Source organism: Toxorhynchites rutilus, chromosome 3, assembly GCF_029784135.1.
Source record: "Toxorhynchites rutilus septentrionalis strain SRP chromosome 3, ASM2978413v1, whole genome shotgun sequence".
Classification (NCBI taxonomy): domain Eukaryota; kingdom Metazoa; phylum Arthropoda; class Insecta; order Diptera; family Culicidae; genus Toxorhynchites; species Toxorhynchites rutilus.
The window spans coordinates 297,134,381-297,155,022 of NC_073746.1; the positions used below are offsets into that span (position 1 = coordinate 297,134,381).

Genomic DNA, 20,642 nt, shown 5'->3' on the forward strand with positions numbered 1-20,642 from the left:
TGGCTGTAATTACGGGGCGTACTTTCTTCTAGAGATAACGTAAATGCGCTACCTTTCTCTCCGTGTCTGACGTCCAGATAAAATAGACCAGTGGTTGGTTTTCGTGCATGCTAAACGGCTTCAATTGGATGCTTAGTTCTCTCTCATTGAGGCTATCGCCTACTACTCGGTTCTACCGCTAGCATTCCATTCGCAACTGGCGCGCTCCATTTATCGCAATCTGTGCAATTTTGCAACTAGCGAAATTTTGTTGAATAAAAAAGCGAAAAACAGTTCCGTGTTTATCTGCGGATCTAAATACTGATCATCAGCATCAGCAGTGGTTAAGCAAGCCATAACAACTTAAAATAAAATATGCTTCCTACTCTTAAAAGGAAATTATCTTGAATGAGCATCAGTTAAATGCTTCTAACTACGCTCGTTATCACGATGGTGAAATTTCAGATCATTTCAATAATGTTCCTATATGGTCAGTAGTCGGAAGCGAAATTTAAGCAACATTTGTGTTATACTAAATTTGAGCCAGCTTTACTAAATGAGTGTTCTGACTAAATGATAAACGAAAATAAGATTCTATGCATGTACTGATATGTTACTTCTAGGATATTGCGATATTTTTCAATTTAGGTATTTGGTGTGCATCGTTTTATTCGCACATATACGCTAAAGACAAGAATAAATCCAATTATAAAAAAAAAACAGATTTTCTAAAAATATATTATTTCCAATAAATTTCCACCATTTAATTGACACCGTTTCATACTTAATGTACTGAAAAGCGGTTTTCAATGAAAAACATGTAAGGTTACACTGATTTAAAGTTTTATCTCCATTGTATAAGAGGAAAAAAGCATAATACGAACAAAAACAAATGAAGTTTATTTCCTATTTGAAGTTAAGCAACTATACATACTTGAAATGTTCAAAACAGATTTAGTCTAGTTTTCACAAAAAAAAATAACTTAAACACTAGAATGTCTACAAAATTATAGTTAAAGAATGAAATGTATGAAAATGTTGAAATTTTCATAAAACATACTATTTTTTTTAAATAGAAAAAATATTTTGAAAATTGAAATTCATGTTTCTCAAAAACGTATTTCATTAAATTCTTTAAAAAAAATAAATCAATAGTCCTTAAAATTTCCAACAAGTCATCCAGACATCGAAAGATGGGAAAAAGTGTTTCTAACAACACCTTTTTCATGTTTTTTTTTATTTACAACTAATTCTAATTTGAATATAGAATACAAATCAAAAATTACAGTCGAAGACTTTAACTTTCTATCATTTTAAGTTTCTGAAATATATGGCATTTTTGTATGGAAACTTCTGAAAAAAAAACTTTTACTCGTGACATTTTTGTGAGAAAATTCTCGGGTTTGACATGTCCTTGACATGTTTCTAAATAGAAAAAAGTTTGCGGAACATATTAATTGTGATAATTAACACATAAAAATGTTTCGAATCAAACATTAGTAATATTTTTTCAAAGAAAGCTTAAAAAGTTGTTGCTCGGAAAACTCTTTTCTTGTAGCAGTGGTCTTCTTCCAATGATCACTTGTTGGTAATTGTATGGATTATTCATATATATTTTATTCAGCGCAAAAAAAACATGTTTTTGAGAAAAATGGATTATAATTTTCGAAATAGGTTTTTATTTCAATAATTTTTTTTATTTGTTTTCCGATTTTTTAATAAAAATAAATAATTTCGTGCATTTTATTTTTTAACCAACGTTTTGTTGTACTTATAGCTTTTGAGTAACTTTTTTAAAAATTTTTTTTTCGAAAAATCTTATCTCAAAAACTATACTGCCGCTCTACGCATAGTTGTCCCATGCAGGGTTGCCATAATAAAATCTGTGTTTTTGGTCTCAAAAACTCTTTTTATCTGAGTTTTTCATCAGAAAATCTGTACCGAAATCTGTATTAAATTTATAAGTCCAATTTTGAAGTGTAATCTCAACATTAGTATGATTGGCATAGTTATTTTGAATTTGACGATGTTGATTGTGTCCACGTAAAAAATCGCGTTCACTGTGCTTTAGTAGGAAAAATATAAGCAGTGTTATTATTTATTGTAAAGCTACATATGAATGCCAAAATGACCCTCATTCAGACTGATTCGAATGCTATATGAATAAAATTGGTGAGTTGGGAAACAATATTACTGAGATCAAGCCATAACTAGTATTGGATCGTTATTTTGAACAATCTGTAAATCTGTATGAAAACCAGAAAAATCTGTAATCTGTATCTACAGATTCTTGGTTTCAAATGGTCTGAAAAATCTGTATAAATGCAGATTATTCTGTAGATATGGTAACCCTGGTCTCATGTTAGTTATTGACAATTTTCACTTTTCTTCATAAAACGATGTTTTTGTGCATAATCTATCGGAAAAACACGAAAAAACTTATTTTTGTTACCAGTATTTCATAACTGTCCCATCATGAATGTTTAAACCCGTAACCAAGATTGATTGATTCAAGTGAGGGGATCTGTTCACATTTCATTCAACAATAGTTTTCTGCTTATAAAGAAAACCAGTGTATTGCTAAACTGAAATGTTTAAAGCTTCTGGTAGACAAATATGGTAGAAAACTTTGATTGCGTTTTCCTCTGTTGCTGATTTTGGAACATGGAACAACTATGTAACTAGATGTTACTGATTTTTGGCTTCTTCTCGCAGTTTATCCGCCAAAACGACTAAACAGTCGGTCGGGCGTTTAGTCGCTATCTTCCTCTACCGATTCGACTATATTATTTCATTCTTCCCAGTCAAATTGTCCTCATTGCTTTTTGAAGTGACTTCCCCCAAAACGAATTCGTTCCTCTCTTTTTCTCTCCCATGTACGTGTGAATTAGAGATGTGCCATCCGCTCATGAGCTGTTCCGAAGAATCGACTCTTTGAAGTGAGTTGACACGGAACAGCTCGCAAAAAAAAATGCAAAGGTTTGTATCTAGTACACGACCGCATATTTTCGACGTAGAACTACGCCATTATATTATGCAATCCACTTATTTACCACTTCGAATATTATTTTAGAATACATCGATTTTTTTGTAATAGATTATGTTCTATTATGTTACATTATGTTACAAATAAATTTTATAAACGTCTCTTTACGTTTGATGTGATGTTTAGGACTACCAAAATATGTGAACGAAAGAATTGTCAAACGATCATTGTATTTTACATTTCCCTCTGAAAATATTGCACAACTCATGTTTACGTAGTTCTCGAACCGCGAAAGTTCATTCACCTCTAGTATCTGAAATGACGATTTTCCCAGGCTTCTCAATTTAAAAGTACGTTTTGGGGAAACATATTCCGGTCTGCACAACGACAAGCGAGTACAAAAGTACTCAACACCAAAAAATACCCCCGACATGCATGTATTTGCAAAGCGGATTCCCCCAGGCACATTGATTTTGAAGTCTGCGTTAGGGAAACACAGCTCGGCGGGAACAAAAATACCCCCGACTTGCATGTACATTTGCAGAGCGGATTTCCACAGGTACATCGATTTTGAAGTCTGTGTTGGGGAAACCGTAAATTGGGCCAGTCAAAACTTGGCAGTTATGGCGTTACAATAACGCTTGACATTTTACAGTTATTCAATTGTTCATCTCATGAGAAATAATATTTTATTAATTGTGATAGACTCGAAAAAATATTTCCTATCAATTCAGGCAAACATCTTTCCGATCTGTTAAGAAATGTTGGAGTTATAAGCATTCGAAATACGGGTAGGGTTAGCACACAAATCGGCAGAACAAATGTATGGGAAAAAGGAAGTTCTTCCAGTTTTCATGAATTAAAAACGGTTTAGAGATTAGTGAATTGTAATGTATAGCATATCAAACAAATCTTAGAGAATTTCCGATTCGATTGGTATGCAAATCATGAGCATTTGTTCACAGTGAAAACAGTTATTAACGTTTACTTTATTTCATAAAAACGTGACCTGTTTTCTGATTTGGCACCCTTCCTGAAAGACGTAGTTCTAGATCATTATCAAGATGCAGGAGAGAGAAGAGCTGTAGAATTGCAGAGAGTGTGTGAGTTGTAAGGTTCAAATGCCTCTCGCTCTCCGTGTTATGACATCAGCTCAGTTTCACTTGTTCCTTGTCTTTTCAATGCCGTCAACGCGAATATAACATGAGGAATACGTGTTTTAAGTAATTTAATAACAGGATGTGAAAAAATTCATTTAAATTTTAACATTTTAAAACTGGCTTCGTGTCTTCTAATCTGTTGAAGATTACACTATCGAGTTTGGGACCCAAATTGAAAGTCGCCACCAGACGTCGACACTGATAACTGAGCTGAAAAGCTGTTCATAAAGAACAGCTCTTTTAGATCAGCTGAGCTGATCTGAGCTGTTCATCATGATGAGCTGGATTGCACACCTCTAGTGTGAATGCATCGATGTTTGAGTTCAACGTGGTTGTCATACGCTACACGTGAGCTAGATTCTTTTGTATCGTACACGAAAATTACTCACACGTATCAAATGGCCTGCAGTGTGTGGGCGCTATTTTGCTCGCTATTTACTAATACTAATGCAAGGACCTTCATAGCATACTTGATAAATGTCTAAGTTCGTTGATTTGAGTTCGCGATGGGTAGACAATAAACCGTCCATTGATGGGGTAACTTCTTTTTTGCATCAAAAATCATGTTTTCGTTCCTCTATATATGGACGCAAAAATAATATTGCGTACGGGTATACATTTTGTTCCTAGAGGATTAGAAATGTGGATTGAAGTCAGTTGAATGAAGAGGCGGATTAGTCGAGTCAGTTAGAATAACCACTGACAGGACTTGTTCATCAGTCATCCTCGCTAGTCAGCGCTAGTCAATTAATTTTCTATTCAATTCACTTTTTGTCGACGGCGACTGCCGAAGCAGTTCTAGTCGAAGCGAAGCTACTGAGAGTAGAGTCGGTCTTCATTTTTCACCTTCGAAGATTTCGGTCCCTGAAAAAATACATAACTTTAAACTGCTGTAACTCCCAAACTCAGCAGAACTCTTCTATCTTCAAACGTATACCTTCCATTAGGGACTTTACTGTAGTCTCGGATACCTTCCTGACTGCGATGTCATACTTACTACGAAATTCTTCAATATTTTCGGTTCTTCTCTTCATTGACTTCAAGTTTTTTTCAATTATAGTCCAATATATTTCAATCGGACGAAGCTCAGGAGAGTTAGGTGGATTGGCGTCTCTAGGAACCAAAATTACATTATTGTCTTCATACCATACATACCATTTCAATGTTGCTTTGCCATAATGACATAAAACCGAATCTTGCCAAAAGAATGTAGACACATTGTTTTTCCTTATGAATGGCAATATACATTTTTGTAGGGACTCTTTAATCCTCCTGTACTCGCGTGTAAAATCATAACACGTATACTCGCGCACGGTGTCACAGACCGAAAATTGAACTTCTCTGTAATGTTGCCATTGTGTATTTTTTCAGGCTTCATTGGCATTTATTTGAAGAAGAGGGTATGATTGAATGAAAAAACTCAAAAAAATATGTTTTCTTCGTCTTTATTATGTTTTAATAGTGATCTAATTCAGCCTTCTCAAAACAGAGTAATTTTCGATACTCAAACACAAATAACGAAATTCAAATTTTTCACTTTTATTAATTAAAAGTAGTCTCTCTTAACGAAGCTAGAGAGAATCGCAAAGTCGTAGTGTTGGTGTTTCCTGAGAAATGAACGAAATATTGATTTCTTGGTCTGACAGACCAATGCGCGAGTATAGGAGTGTTAATATAAATTTCAGAATTTATACTTCCAGTGGTTACAAATGATTCACTTCTGGCACCACAACTACAAATCGCCTGCTAAGCCAGAAACTTCTTTGGGAACTTTGACTTCGTTCTTGATTTCAATTTTTCGTTAACATCTTATCGTTTCATCGCTGAATAAAATTTTTCTGGCCAGGGAGCTGAGAGAAGTCACACAATACATAAGTTTCGTCGTCCATAATACAATCTGATTTTAACTTTCATGCCCGTTTACCTTCTATATTTTGTGTTGCGTTTCGATCAGGAACAGTCTGAACTTTGAATGTGTTGAGTCCTGCACTGACCTTCATTCGCCGAACTGTTCTCTCACTACAGTTCTGTTTTACCGCTATTTTACGATTAGAGAGTCCAGGATTTCTCTGTAAGCAACCTTCTACCTTCTTCACAGTTAAATCCTTTTTTGCGACCCGAACCAGCTGTACTATTAACACGTTGAGTCCCAAATTGTTCTTGCCACGGTTTCCATTCAGCCCGCATCAAGAGCATTTGCGCAATATAAATGTCGGTCTTCGCTGCCACAGATATTTATTGTATAAAAAAATATAGTCAGAAATTTAACTGGGAAGGTAGTCACATATCGTAAACAAACAAACAAACCATTTGTTTGATATTTCATTATTTTGTAACTGTCAGTCACAGTCATCAACGTTTTCCCAACGAATAGTTTATCGTCAGTCCCTAGGGACCAACACAGGGCTCAACGTGTGAACATTTAAGATGTGTTTGAAAGTTTTAATGACTCTTGAAACAATACTTTGGTTCACTTTATCTTTATTAACGATTGTTTGTTGGACCACCGCAGATTTTGTTGAAATAATCGAATTAGAAATCCACATCTTTTCACTTCTAATGACATTTGGTACTACTTGCTCACATAATGATAAAAGTCATATGAGAGATTATCAGAAATTCGGAGTCGTGCACAAATTACGTAACGCTAAAAATGTGATTTTTGAATCCCTCCGCACCCCCAATCTCACATTATAACAAAAAGTAACGCAAGACAAACTTCCGTCCCCTTTATGTTACGTAACGCTAACCTTTACACAAAATCAAAATCGTCGTTCAACATAAAAAAAATTAGATATCTCCCCAGGTCGGAATCAAATATTCTTATAGAAGTTTCTCATATGAGGGGCTTAGAATACAAGGGGTGTAGGTGACTTGATCGATTTCTCTTCATCAACTTTTTCTTTAGTTAATAACTCAACTGCAAAAACGTTCCACTGTGAGTTTGCTAAAGAATCCGATAGATGAGGCTCTGACCTATCTTCAACATTGTCAAATACAGCGAGAAATGAATTTGCAGCTAAGTTATGGCCAAAAGAGAGAGTCGATGTAGAGAAATCGATCAAATCACTTACATCCCTTTCATTCTAAGCCCCTCATATGCAAGTAGTGTCTTCGGAAGAACTTTTGACAAGTTTATAGAATTTTGAACGAACATAGACTGAAAATTAATGCTGACATCAATGGCTTTGATGTTTTCAACCCATCTGGCGTTAAGCTGAGAGGAACATGAACTGATATAATTTTATGTTGATTTACACTACTCCCTGCTAAAGACCCTGGTATGTCCTCCGCTTCATCGATTTTGGAGTTTGTGACCTCAATTGAGGTTTTGAGGCTAACAATTCCCCTGCATACTTTGAATGTCTCGTTTCCAGTTGAGATCCCTCATGTAACTTCCGGGGAAGAGGAGCCATATTACATTCAACGATTGAAAGCATTTGTAATAACATGTATAAGATCAAGATTCAATTGATTAAAAGGATAAACCGAAAAAATCTATGGCCTTTTTAAAATATTTTTTTTCTTGTCCCCCATCCACAATATTTATGATTACTGGATTGATTATTCCTTGAAGCTGAACTAAGGTAAATGATTTTGGTTTGTCCAGTCGAAAATATGGTATGATTTGGTACGTATTCAGACCTTGTATGGATTATAACACTTACAAATATTGTAAACATTATGCTTGCACACCATTTGTATCAGATTTATATAATATAACTAAACCATGTACAGGAAAACCTGTTTTTGTGCGGTTTTTTGTGAAATGTTTTTTTGTGCGGTGTATGAAATTAAGCATATTTGACAAAGTTATCGTCCATTTAGTTTTTTTCAATGGTTTATATGCATTTTAGTGCAAACAAAAACTGTTTGCGTCTAAATTATCAACTTCTCAAATCATTCTCATCCTTCCATCAAATGACATGATTTCTATCTGCAACAAGTTTCGACATGCAACTAAAAGCACAATCAGCCACGCGTAACCAAAAAGGCAAAGTGTCCCATCACAAAGCAGAAAAACAAAAGGAAATCGCACGGTGGACGGCGTGGATTTGAGTTATTTTCTTGGGGAAACTTTTTTTAAGCGGTCCCTATCTACCGCACAAAAAAGTTTTTTTTTTCAAATTGTGTGCGAACAAGGTTTATAAAGCTACTGGTGAAGTTTTGTACAATTTTTTTATGTGCGGTCCCTATTCCCCGCACAAAAAAGGATTGCCTGTACTATTCCTTCAATTTCAAAAGAAACGGTGTTTCACAAAGTTCACACTCTGTGCTATTACCGTATGCGTGATAATGTTTGCAAACAAGGTTCCCGTTTCACCCGTGCATACAATGCTTTGTTTTTTTGCATACTCGTGATCTATAATTCATATACACTGTAGTCGCTTTTTATGCGGGTGATACGTGGCTCGCAAAAAAAATGCGTAAAAGAAAACCGCTTAAATTCCAAAATCCACGTTCAAAACAGCGTAAATTCCGAAATTCGCGTAAAAAACCCGAGTGAATTCCTAATTCCGCTTAAAAACCGTGTAAATTCCTAAAGCCGCGTGGAAAAAGGCCACGTAAAACACGCGTAAAAAACACGTAAAAACCGACTTCAGTGTAATAATATGTGAAAGAAGCCGATTTCCTTAATTTGACAGTTGCACCATGACGAAGTGGCAGCGTTTTCGTAATTTGTCCACGCACAAATGTCGCAAAATGACATTTTAATCGCCGTGGAAGTGTCTCGGTGAACCGTGAAAGAGGTTTTTGACATCGAAAGGAAAGGACATCAGAAAATTGGCCACAGGATATCCGAGGTTAGCTCAAATTGCGATGGTTATAGTAGCCATCAAAAGGAAGATCCGGTCTAATGCAGTGCAATGAATGAGAAAAATGGCGAAGGAACACGGGATCAGCGACTTTATGACACGGAAGATCGTGAAGGCAGATTGCGGGGAGAATTCGAAGACACGGAAAAAAGTCACATTGTTACCAACCGCGAGAGCTACGAGTCGAGCGATGTATGAAAATTTGAATTTCCTTAAGGGAAAAATCCGGTAATTCTGTTCACTGACGAGAGCATGTTTACCGTTGATCACGTATCAATTTCCAGAACCTATCGCTGCATTAGTTCTCTACCGGTAAAAGACGTGGCATAAAAACGTGTATCTGACCAAGCATCCTGCTAACGTTATGGTGTTTGAATTGGTAGCTCCCGATAGCAGAAAATGAAGCCGGTGTTAATTTCAGAGGGCAACTAAATAAACACGAAGATCTACATCGGAATTTTAAGTAAGTATGTTCTTCCGTGAATCAAAGATCAGTCCGAAGCCAAATGTTTTATTTCAACGTGCTGGGGCTCTGTGTCACACCTCGAAACGTACTCAGAAGTGGTTGCAGTAACATCTGTCGCTCTGGACGAAGGATATGTGACCGCCATCCGCCATCTTAATCCGTTGGATTATTCAGTATGGCGCATCACGAATGTCAAGGCCTACTCTAAGCGCCACCTGATTACAGCAAGCCTCAGACAAATATTGATCCGAACCTGGAGAGAAATGGATCCAGGCTACATTGTTAGGACCTGACCGAAATCGTGTGGAGGCCGTAATTACAGTTAGTGGAAATTCAATCGATGGTTAACATAGTTTAAGACTATGAGAAACATTTCTCTTATAAATAAAAAAAAATGAAGAACGAAATTTTTGAGATTTTTTTTTATTTTGACGTTGCCTAATGGTGTAAACATTACGCATAAGGGTGCTGTTTATTTTGAATTCCACATTCCAAACAGTTATTTTTGCATGATATGCGTATGTAGGATTTTCCACTATTTTACTATGAGTCCCGATGTACTTTGATAAGTTTAGACATGAGTTCGCAATGGTCGCATTTATAATGGGTGTTAAATAAAAAATGAGAATTTTGTCAATACCTTTCAGTAACTCAAATAAAGAGCGTAAAATTTTCTTTCTCCAAGAAAATTGCTCTTTGGGCTCCCTAGAAACAGTAGGCGTGTTTGGTTTTGCTAGTTTGAATTTAGTCAAAGCAAAGATGGCGTCGAAACAGCACGTGCATCGCGAACGCATTGTACGGTTCTACGAAACGCATTTCCAGCAAGGAAAAAAGTTCACGGTGGCACATTTTGGGGAAGAAAATGTACCTGTCAGTACGGTATATCGTATCCTGGGTTTCCTGAACGTAGAGCGGAAGGTCGGAAGTGGTCCTCCGGTGACGAGAATTACGAAGCAGAGGAAGACATCGTTAAAGAAGCTGTTTGACAACAAGGACGCAACCAACCATTGATCCATCGGACCCTCAAGATGGAAGGAATCGTCTGCAGGAAGAAGACGAGGTCGCCGGAGTACACGGAGGAGCAGATTGAGACAGTTAAATCGGTGGATGACCAAAAAATATCCAAAAAATATCGCGAGACGTCTTTCGTTCTGGACGACGAAAGCTATTTTACGCTGTCCAAAACGCATATTCCAGGAAATGAAAATTACTACTCCAGCGAAGTGAAATACAAGTTCAAGCAAAAGTTTGAAAAAAAGGTTATGTTGTACATCGCCATTTCCGACCGGGGCATTTCAAAGCCTTGGTTTAAGCCGAGCGGTCTGGCAATCAACCAACAAATCTATCAAGAAGAGTGCCTCGATAAAATCTTGCTGCCGTTCCTGAACGAGCATCACGCGGATGGGAAGTACGTCTTCTGGCCGGACAAGGCGTCTTCCCATTATGCCAAGAAGACGCTGGCGTATCTTTAGGAGAAAAAGATACCGTTCGTGCCGAAAGATCGTATCCCAACAAACTTGCCACAGTGCCGCCCAATAGAGGATTTCTTTGGCTCACTCAGTGCCCTAGTGTATAAAAACAATTGGAGGGCCAAGGACACGAAGCAACTGACTACAAGAATCCGGAATTGTATCCGGAAAATGGACGTAAGTGCCGTACAACGTTCTTGTGAGAGCATCGCGACAAAGTTGCGTCGAACAGTAGACCACGGCCCTTACTCAAACATTCACTGACATTTTTTTGAAGAAAATACATTATGTTATTAATAAAAAATACTGAAATCTTTTTTTTACATGTGATTGAAAAAAATCTCATTTTTTATTTAACACCCGTTAAACGATATTATTGCGCAAGAAATAGATGGACAGGTTATTTTTTTTAACTCGTTCTTTAATGAATAGCAATTTATTCTAGGGTCATAATCAAAGAACAAAGAACAAAGAACAAAGAACAAACAAAATAAGGGGCCCTTGAACAGGATAGAGAAAACATGTGCTTGTGAAAATATTTTCATTTCGTTTGTCAAAACGGTTAGATAGTTAAAACAAAAGCCAATATATTTTAAACCTTCTATTGAGTACATTCTTCATGTAAATGTACATTAGGGTGCCAATGAAAATGGTCATCTCCAATTTCAAAAAGTTACCTCATAAAAAATGTTCATCACCTCGAAGAAACACCCTATGCCAAATATCAGCTCAATCGGACTTAAGGGAGAGTGGCGCAAAGTGGTCATAGTTTTAGTTATTTGAAAATCGAAAAATCACCCAAGAGTAAAGGAAATCGGGGTTTCCGAAAATTATTTTTCGATGCCAAATGTCTTAAAATTGCATGCAACGTCGAGATCTACTGTCATCTCGAAAAAAAAATTCTGTCAAAAATCGACACTTTGGGACATTTTCCGAATACGAGACGAAACGTATGGTTTTGGGTACCAATAAAAATAGTTATCTTGATATTTCATTTCGAACTTGCTGCAAAATGTTGATTCGCACTATAATATACCCTATGCAAAAAATTTGCTCATTCGAACTTCATTTATTAGTGTCGCAGACGTTAAAATTTCAGTTTCTTGAAAAACGAAAGATCACCGAAAAGCGGGGTTTAAAAAAAGTTGATTTTTTTTGCATAGGGTATATCATAGGGTGCAAATCAACATTTCGCAACAAGTTCCGAATGAATAATCGAGATAAATTATTTTATTGCCACTTAAAATCATATGCTTCGTCTCGTATTCCGAAAAAAAAGTCCCAGAGTGTCGACAAAACAAATTTCGAGATGACACTAGATCTCGACGTTTCATGCAATTTTAAGACATTTTGCATCAAAAAAAAATTCGAAAACCCCGATTTCCTTTATTCCCCCCTTGGGTGATTTTTTGATTTTCATAAAATTCAAACTTTGACCGCTTTGCGCCACTCTCCCTTAAGTCCGATTGAGCAGATATTCGGCATAGGGTGTTTTTTTCGAGGTGGTGAACATTTTTCATGAGGTAACTTTTTGAAATTTAAGGGTCAATATTTCCCATACATTCATTGGCACCCTAATGTACATGCATAAATTTATAGACTCCGACATTCGTTGAAATTTCTGTTTTTTTTTCTGGAAAAAGTTAATCTATAATCACAATAGAAGTTTAACAATCTTCTCGTTCTTTATCGATTCTCGGTTACAGTCTCCCTCTCCCTTGCTCGATGTTCTGTATCTCGATATTTTCCTTAGCTCGATGGATTTCGTAGCACCTGTCTCCGCCCAGAGAGGTATCTGAGCAATGTTCCAGAATAGTAGAGATGAGGACAGACTGGCTACCCGATGAGTAGAGAAATGATGAGATCGAATATAGTCAAGATGTTGATCTATACTGATCGATGGTTTATTTACGACTGACCCTGTTCTTAACATTTCGTGCCCTATTTATATGATTGGTCCCATAGTGATTTGAATAATGCAATTGTTGTATGGGTTGCGTCTAGAATATTCGCCATAAACAATTGCGCTTTGTATAGCGGGTTAATTTCTATGCGTTCCTGTCTTTTGACAATTCGCTTGTTATTGTTTCTGTGTTGTGATTGTTCTGTTTTCCTCAAAGGTAAGTATTATGTGCCGTGCAATTATGTGTTCTCAATAATTATCGTTTCAGGTGATTGTTTGGGTATACGTGGATGACGATTTAAAGGTAAGTGACAATATGCATAAACATTTGTATAACAAACTAATTACTCTTTCTTCACAGGTGGGGATTCAGGTCCTTCAGCTGCGGACTCCGTCGTGCTATTAGTGTTTTGTTTTGTAGTTTTTGTTCAGTGTTGTTTATGTGTAATAAAGTGATTTTATAGAATAAAATGCGTGTTGTGTTTTTTTCAAATTTCTTTGCTAGCCGTGACAGCACCTCTGATTGATTTTACAGCATTCTTCTCTTCATAAATCGGTACCTCCCTAATTCGATGGTCCTTTGAATATCGACTTAGGGGGAGTTGACTGTGTAATATTGTAAATTACAAATTGTAAAGATTGTTCCTTAATGGGAATACTGACGAAATGGAATTATTTACTCATAATACTCGTTATCGTATGAGGCATTGTAAATATGTAAATTTAATCACATGAAGCATAACTTTTATTCTGAGTCGCTAGGGTATGTTGGGTTATACATCATTCATATACTATTCTTCCATTTGACCAGAAATATATATAGATCGAACAAAAGCTCATCAAAAACCCTTAATCTGTCAATTTAAAAATTCCCATTGCGACAAACTTTCACTCGTACCGCACACCGTCGCGCACATGATCTAGTTACCGTTGAATGCCAACAAAAACAAAAATTAAGAAAGTGATCACAAAACCACTTACCAAAGATTGCCATTAACTTTGTTATGATCTGTTAAACTTTCCCCCGCCTGCTGTTTGTGACTCACCTTATCTTTATTGTTGCTACCGGCCATCGATGTCGCGTTGGCTGCTGCGATGCTGTCGACGTTTGCCGTGGAAGACACTGGCGATGTCGTCGTGAATCGGTTCGTGCTGTACGATGCCAAACTGCTGCTGTGCTGCTCCTGTTTGTTCTGATTACTGACCGAACCCGGCTTTATTTGGCCACCGTTCTTTAGTTTGTTCCTGTTTCCGGTCTTGTGAACGAGTCGCCGAGGGGTACTGCTCCGAATGGGAGCCGTACTGGTCGTGGATTCTTCCGTCTTGACGCGCACGGGTTCGGTCGATCCGGAGAAACCAAACGTGCTCACCGAGGTGGTCGAAGTGGGACTGGAAGCCTTCAACGTAGCGACCCGTTCTTGAGTATCCGGGTATGTTTGGAGGTCCGCATTAGCATCGTTCGCGTCCATCATGGGGGGAGTTACCTTCATTTCTTTTGTTTCCTTGATCACCTCGGTGACCTCAGCTATTGGAGCGGTGATACCCGTGTCCTCTGCCGTAGTTTCGCCAGCACTTGTGCTGGAATTCTCTGTCGAACTGTCAACTATGCCCTCCTCCGACACATCCCGCTTCCGCCGCCAATTGGTTCCGAAGGTATGCGCCTGCAAATCACTCAACAGCTTCGCATACTGTGGATTGTTCAGAAATAGCTGATCGATCGACAGGAAGTCATATCCGTCGTCGTTGTTCTTCGCGGTACCCGCGGGCATCGATAGCCGGACATTTTGACCTTCGCCAGCTTCCCCCACCTTGTTCGGATGTGTCGAAATTTCGGCCACTTGCAGCAGACACAACAACACTATCACCGCCGTCAGTAACCGCATTCTGGCGATCATTGCTAGGCCTGGCGGAATTTCAAATTGCAGATTCCGCTCCCAGTCCAAACTTCAATTGCTTTCGTTTTTGTTTGCTCGCTATTTCTGTGTTATTGCAAAACCACAGGAAAAGTGGGTGAAAACGCAGAGTTTTTGGCGCTTTTAATGCAAAGGGAAAGCACTTTGGATTGGTTGAGTTGCGGTTTTGTTTTTACCTCTCGTCTCTCGGAGGGGTTGAAGTTAGGACCGGAGTGGAAGAGAGTGACCGGATGGGTTTATGTCAGATCATCTTCAGCAGCAATGTGCATCGCTCCGCGCCGAACTGCGTCTGAGAGAAAGAAAGGGAAAGCAAACGCAAAATTATTGTTTAATCTCTAATAATTGTATGGTGGAGAGCGCCGGAAACGGCCAGGTACGAAAAATGGTATTCAACTGAATATACTGCAATGTTCTACAATCTTCACGAAATACATTCCAATATCGATCACTTAATTGTTGTAAACCTAAAAATTATAGAAAATGCAAAAGAATTTTTTTTTGTGAACCAACATGTTTATAGTATAGTGAAACTCAATCTCCTCAAGAAACCCTCGCTAATCTTACCATCAGCTTCGGACCATTATCACGATGAAATTTTTATGATCTGTGAATGAGACCACCAAAAGATTCGCGGCAGAATAATCTCACCGCGGGGAGAGTGAATGAAGAACAACAAAAAAAAACAAGAAAGAAATAAACCACAATTGCTCGCGCTCTAAATTCAGCACAATTTCTCCGTTAAGTTTTTGTTCCGGCAAACTGACGAAAAGTGTTGAGCGAAAAGCGAGTTGGAAAAATAATTATTAAGTTCGCGGTTTCCACGCGGTCTACGAGCCGCACGATCGCCGCGAGGGGCTTCCTAAATAGCACTCACTCCGGTGTCTTTACAGCATTTTTGAATAGCGCATCATCGCAGCCTCATTCGTGCTGTTGCAAGAGAGATCATTAAAGTTTTAACACTCACGAGCGCTCTTCCCCCCCTCTATAGCTCCATAGGTTCCCCCAATGAGCTTTATGGTATTTTCAGCACTTTTCGTGGGAGAAATAAATTATGGAAATTTATGATATGACAGCGTCGCCTCAGTTGCCTCTCTGCTACTCACGGATCGTACCAGTGGATTGAGGAGTTAGTGGTGACCCAAATTGATGTTCGAAAATCCACCGTTCGTATTTCGACTAGAACCAGAACAACTCATACATCATCAGCGACAGTCCAACAATACTGCTCGTTAACACCTGCCCGGTGTAATTACTCCTGTGCTCATGGTTTGTTTCAAGTTCTGCTCGCAATCAAGTTCAATTGAGAAAATTGCGAAAGTGCGGCGGTTGTTTTTAGAACCGTGCATACCGCGAAAAAACAAACAGCAGAAGAGAAGAGCAAAAAGCCCGTTAACACCTGTCATAATTTGGGCTAAATCCGCACCGAAAAGGAACTGAAAACCGTTGCAATGCGATTAATCAAACGTTGCCTCGCATGAAGAGCGGGCGTCTCGCGCGGATGAAGAGTCGAAGCACCTGCGCCTTCAACTCAATTTGCGTATATGGCCTTCCGATTTCCACCGGTTGATTATCCCACCCATCTCCACGAATGTAGGTTGCTCTTAATGAATCCAAGGTTTTTTTTTGTGGCTGTTGTTTGTTTAGGTATGGTTCAGTTTTGCGCTTTTGTTCTTCTGATTGGCTCATTTACGGAGCGTGTAAGGGTTTCGCGGAGGGAGATAATCATACTATGAATCCATTTTAGACACGTACTTATTCCGAGTTTTCGTTCAATTGATGTTAATGTAGAAATATTGTGAGAAACGAGAGCGAATGTTTTAATTTCTGCTTTCAATGCGTCTTTTGAACAAAACATTTTTCCCTTAAGATTCACTTTTCTCAGAGAAATGCGCTTCCAGCTTCATACTAAACACAATTACTGCTGTGTCGTTAATAAATTTAATGTTTCCATCAAAGTAAACCCAAACTAGTGTTGGCAGAAAACAATTCATCTATGGCAGAAAAAATACTTTTTCGTGTGCTGAAGGATGAAATGAACAAATAAGAGTACCCTTTTCAAAAGCTTTAAAATGTTTGTAGGTATGGGAGCAGACATCGCTTTCTCTCAGACTGAACGTCCGCTTGGAATTGTACCCAAAGAAAAAAAGTCCAAACGATGTCAACGGGGCTCGAACCGAAGCCGGTTGGAATGCAAGGCTGTTTTACACGAGCACGACCCACATAACTACTAGTGCTGTTGCATAAATGCGGTATAATGTTACACCTCATTATGAAATGAAGTTGGAAAGTGTTTTCTAAGAGTAAAAAGAAGAGCATAAATGTGAATTTATATCCTTTCCGGTTTGGGCCGTGTATGTGGCAAAGTATGCAAAAATCTTCAATGCGTGCTTATTTGCAATGAAACTCTTGTTTCGCTCGCATATTGCTCTTATATTGCTATAGCATATCTAGATATATAAAATGGAGTGATGTTTGTCTATCTTTCTGTCTTTCTGTCTTTCTGTCTTTCTGTCTTTCTGTCTTTCTGTCTTCCTGTCTTTCTGTCTTTCTGTCTTTCTGTCTTTCTGTCTTTCTGTCTTTCTGTCTTTCTGTCTTTCTGTCTGTCTGATTAGATTGGACTTGAAAACTACTGAACCGATCGACATGATAGTTGGTAGTTTGAGACCCCTCCCTACCTCTCTAAGGGGGGGCTGCCCCATACAAATGAAACACAAATTTCTGCATTACTCGAGAATTAATCAAACAAACGAAATAAAATTTGGCATGTGGAGGTTTTAGGATACAATAAATATTTCTATGGTGGTTAGATACTCTCCCCCTCTCTCTTAGGGGGGGCTGCTATAAACATGAAACACAAATTTCTGCATTACTCGGAAATTAATCAAGCAAATAGAACCAAATTAGGCATATGGAGATTTTAAGCCCCACCGCCCTCTCTAAGTGGGAGCTGCCATGCAAATGAAACACAAATTTCTGCATTACTCGAGAATTAATTAGGCAAATGAAACCAAATTTGGCATGTGGAGGTTATAGGGTGCAATAAATGTTTTTACGGTGGTTAAACACTCCACCCCTCATACCCTCCATACAAATGAAACACAAATTTCTACATAACTTGAAAACTAATCAAGCAAATGGAGCCAAATGGAGTGAAGGTTCTAGGAGTCACGAAACGTTCCTATGGTAGATAGACACTCCTCTCCTCTCTCTGAAGGAGAGGGGGCTGATAGTGTGATAAAACGCACTCCTATATCTTCTTCTATCTATAAATGAAAATGAATCACCGAATGTGTTGATAAGAGCAAAACTCGAGAAAGGGATTGTCTGATTTAGGGCTGTCTTTATTCTATCATATTTTCTGTATCAAACATTTATTTCATGTAACGGATAAACATTTTATTTGCAAGTGGTTAAAAAATCTTGAACGAGAATTGTGTCTGAAAATAATCTGATATTATAATGACGAGTTTTGGTAGAAGTTCTAGGAATTTTATAGTAAAAGGGAATTTTAAAGGGTAAATTAGAAAATCAATCAATCAAACAGTTCTGCGATTGGACCCATGAACAGGGTTGCCAACTATAATTTGAAAAAATCAGGAAGAATGAAAATAAAAATCAGGATAAATCAGGATAGCTCATTTTGGGTTGTCCGAAAAGTTAATGTCGATTTTTGGGAAAACAAAAACATCATTTTTGATCAAAGCATTATAATTTAATTTTATATCCATAGTTCTGGTTCACAATTTTTCGCCATCTTTCACACAACTTAAATGAGGGGCTTAGAATGCAAGGGGTGTAAGTGACTTGATCGATTTCTCTTCATCGACTTTTTATTTAGTTAATACCTCAACTGCAAAACGTTCAAATGTGATTTTTCAAAGAAAACAAGAAAAAGTTGTGAGAAAAACTTTTTCCCTGTAAAAGTACCCATCTTCCGATGTATGGTCATTAGGGTGCCAATGAATGTATGGGAAAAAATTGACCCTAACATTTCAAAAAGTTACCCTAAACAAAATTTTCACCACCTCGAAAAAACACCCCATGCCAAATTTCAGCTCAATCGGACTTAGGGGAGATCGCAAAGCGGTCAAAGTTTGAGTTTTTTGAAAATCGAAAATCACCCAAGGGGGGAGTAAAGGAAATCGGGATTTTCAAATTTGACAAAAAAAAATTCGAGACGACACTAAATCTCGACGTTTCATGCAATTTTAAGACATTTGGCATAAAAAATTTGTTTTCGTAAACCCCCATTTCTTTTACTCCCCCCTTGGGTGATTTTTCGATTTTCAAAAAACTCAATCTTTGAACGCTTTGCGCCACTCTACCTAAAGTCTGATTCGGCATAGGGTGTTTTTTTCGAATTTTTTCCCATACACTCATTGGCACCCTAATGGCCATCCATCGTGTTGGAAATTGTAAGGGCTATTCATATTTTTTTTTTGAGAATTTAAAAAAAAACACGTTTTTGAGAATTTTAATGAATGAATTTAAATTTTTAAAATTATTTTTTTTCAGCAACCTTTTTTTTAAATTGTTGCTATTTGTTTAAGAAAATTTGAACCATTTGCTACACTTATATTGTCCTTTGACCAGACTTTTGTAGGTACTATAATTTTTAAGTTATAATTTGTTGTAAAAAATAAAAAAAAATTGTTGGCCCTTTTCAAAAAGTAGTCTTATTCTTTTTTGAATATTTCAAGTATGTAAAGTTGCTTAAAACACCCATGTGTTTACACCCACAACGTTTCACTGCTATCTGAGATGGTGCTGCCAACTCCTAAGACGAGTTGGCATGAAATTCATCAATAATCTGTTCATACTAGCATGATATCGAAACACCCTCCTGAAGAAAAGGGATACATATTAGTATGTCGTTATATAATCTGTGCTGAAAGTTATTGCTACAACATCGGACATTGGATCGAGCGAGTTAGTATGTCACTTCAAGAAAACAACCACAAACTGGAACCATCTGAAGAGGAACGTTTGGAATTGTATTCCTGAGTATCACATCAGACCTTGTACAAGTGGCACATACGTGTCATTAAACTGTTTTAAACACATTCCACAAAAAGCCACTACCCGTGTTCATAAGTTTTGTTACCGTTTGACGTCAACACGCGTAGAAGAAGAAGGAAATTCCAGTGAACAGACAGTACAATATAAGGCAGTCCAATAAAAGCCGGGATCAAAATACAACTCATCATTTGCTTCGACACCCGCGCAATTTATTTTCATTGCTCCCTATGCCGTTTATGAAAGGTATACAATACCTGACCCGTTCGATCCGTTTGTTCAGATGCCACCATGGTTATCATTTTCATGCTGTGAAATGTTGATTCCTACATGGAGACCAGTGATTGAGTAGGTGGCAACAAACCTTGGGAATTTGCCTTCGGGTTCTGCCCCGAACCGAGCAAAATTGTTGTATAAAATATTAATCATCATTAAAATTATTGGAAAAATAAAATATGAGCCATAATGGCATATTGAGAGGAAATTGAAATTGGAACCCTAAACGATGCCACCGGAGAGTCGGATTCGGCAAAATGCGTCCGCACAGTATCGGTATGTCTGCCAATCGGTCATGTGATGGGAAACTGGGACTCGATCGGATGTTTCACCTGGTGGTGGTCGAAAACCAGAACGAAAGTTCCGCCAACAGAATCCGTAAAATGGTTATGGTCACTACACAGCGAACATCCGTTCCCTCATAAAACTCCGCCAGTAAATACATAATAAACCGTCAGATTTTGCGATTGATCGTTTTATATGGTCTGTTGCTACCGTGTGGGTCAGTTTTGTTTTGGTTTTCAGTTCGGAGGTGATAGGCCGGAACGAGCAAACATATCATCGAGTCGCTGCCGAATAGACGGTCAGCGGTACCCACGGATATATGCGATAGGAAGGGGAAGTTATGAAATTTAAGACGTAGACGACGACGTAATA

General features: G+C 37.8%; 1 protein-coding gene across 1 annotated transcript in view; it reads right to left on the reverse strand.

Annotated features, from left to right (window-relative positions):
- Window positions 1-20,642, reverse strand: part of LOC129776339 (uncharacterized) — a 276,882-nt gene that overhangs the window by 246,929 nt on the left and 9,311 nt on the right. The window contains exon 2 of the mRNA XM_055781924.1: window positions 13,827-14,982. Coding sequence (XP_055637899.1) covers window positions 13,827-14,675 — 849 coding nt within the window. The 5' untranslated portion in view covers window positions 14,676-14,982. The remainder of the gene's footprint in view (window positions 1-13,826; window positions 14,983-20,642) is intronic.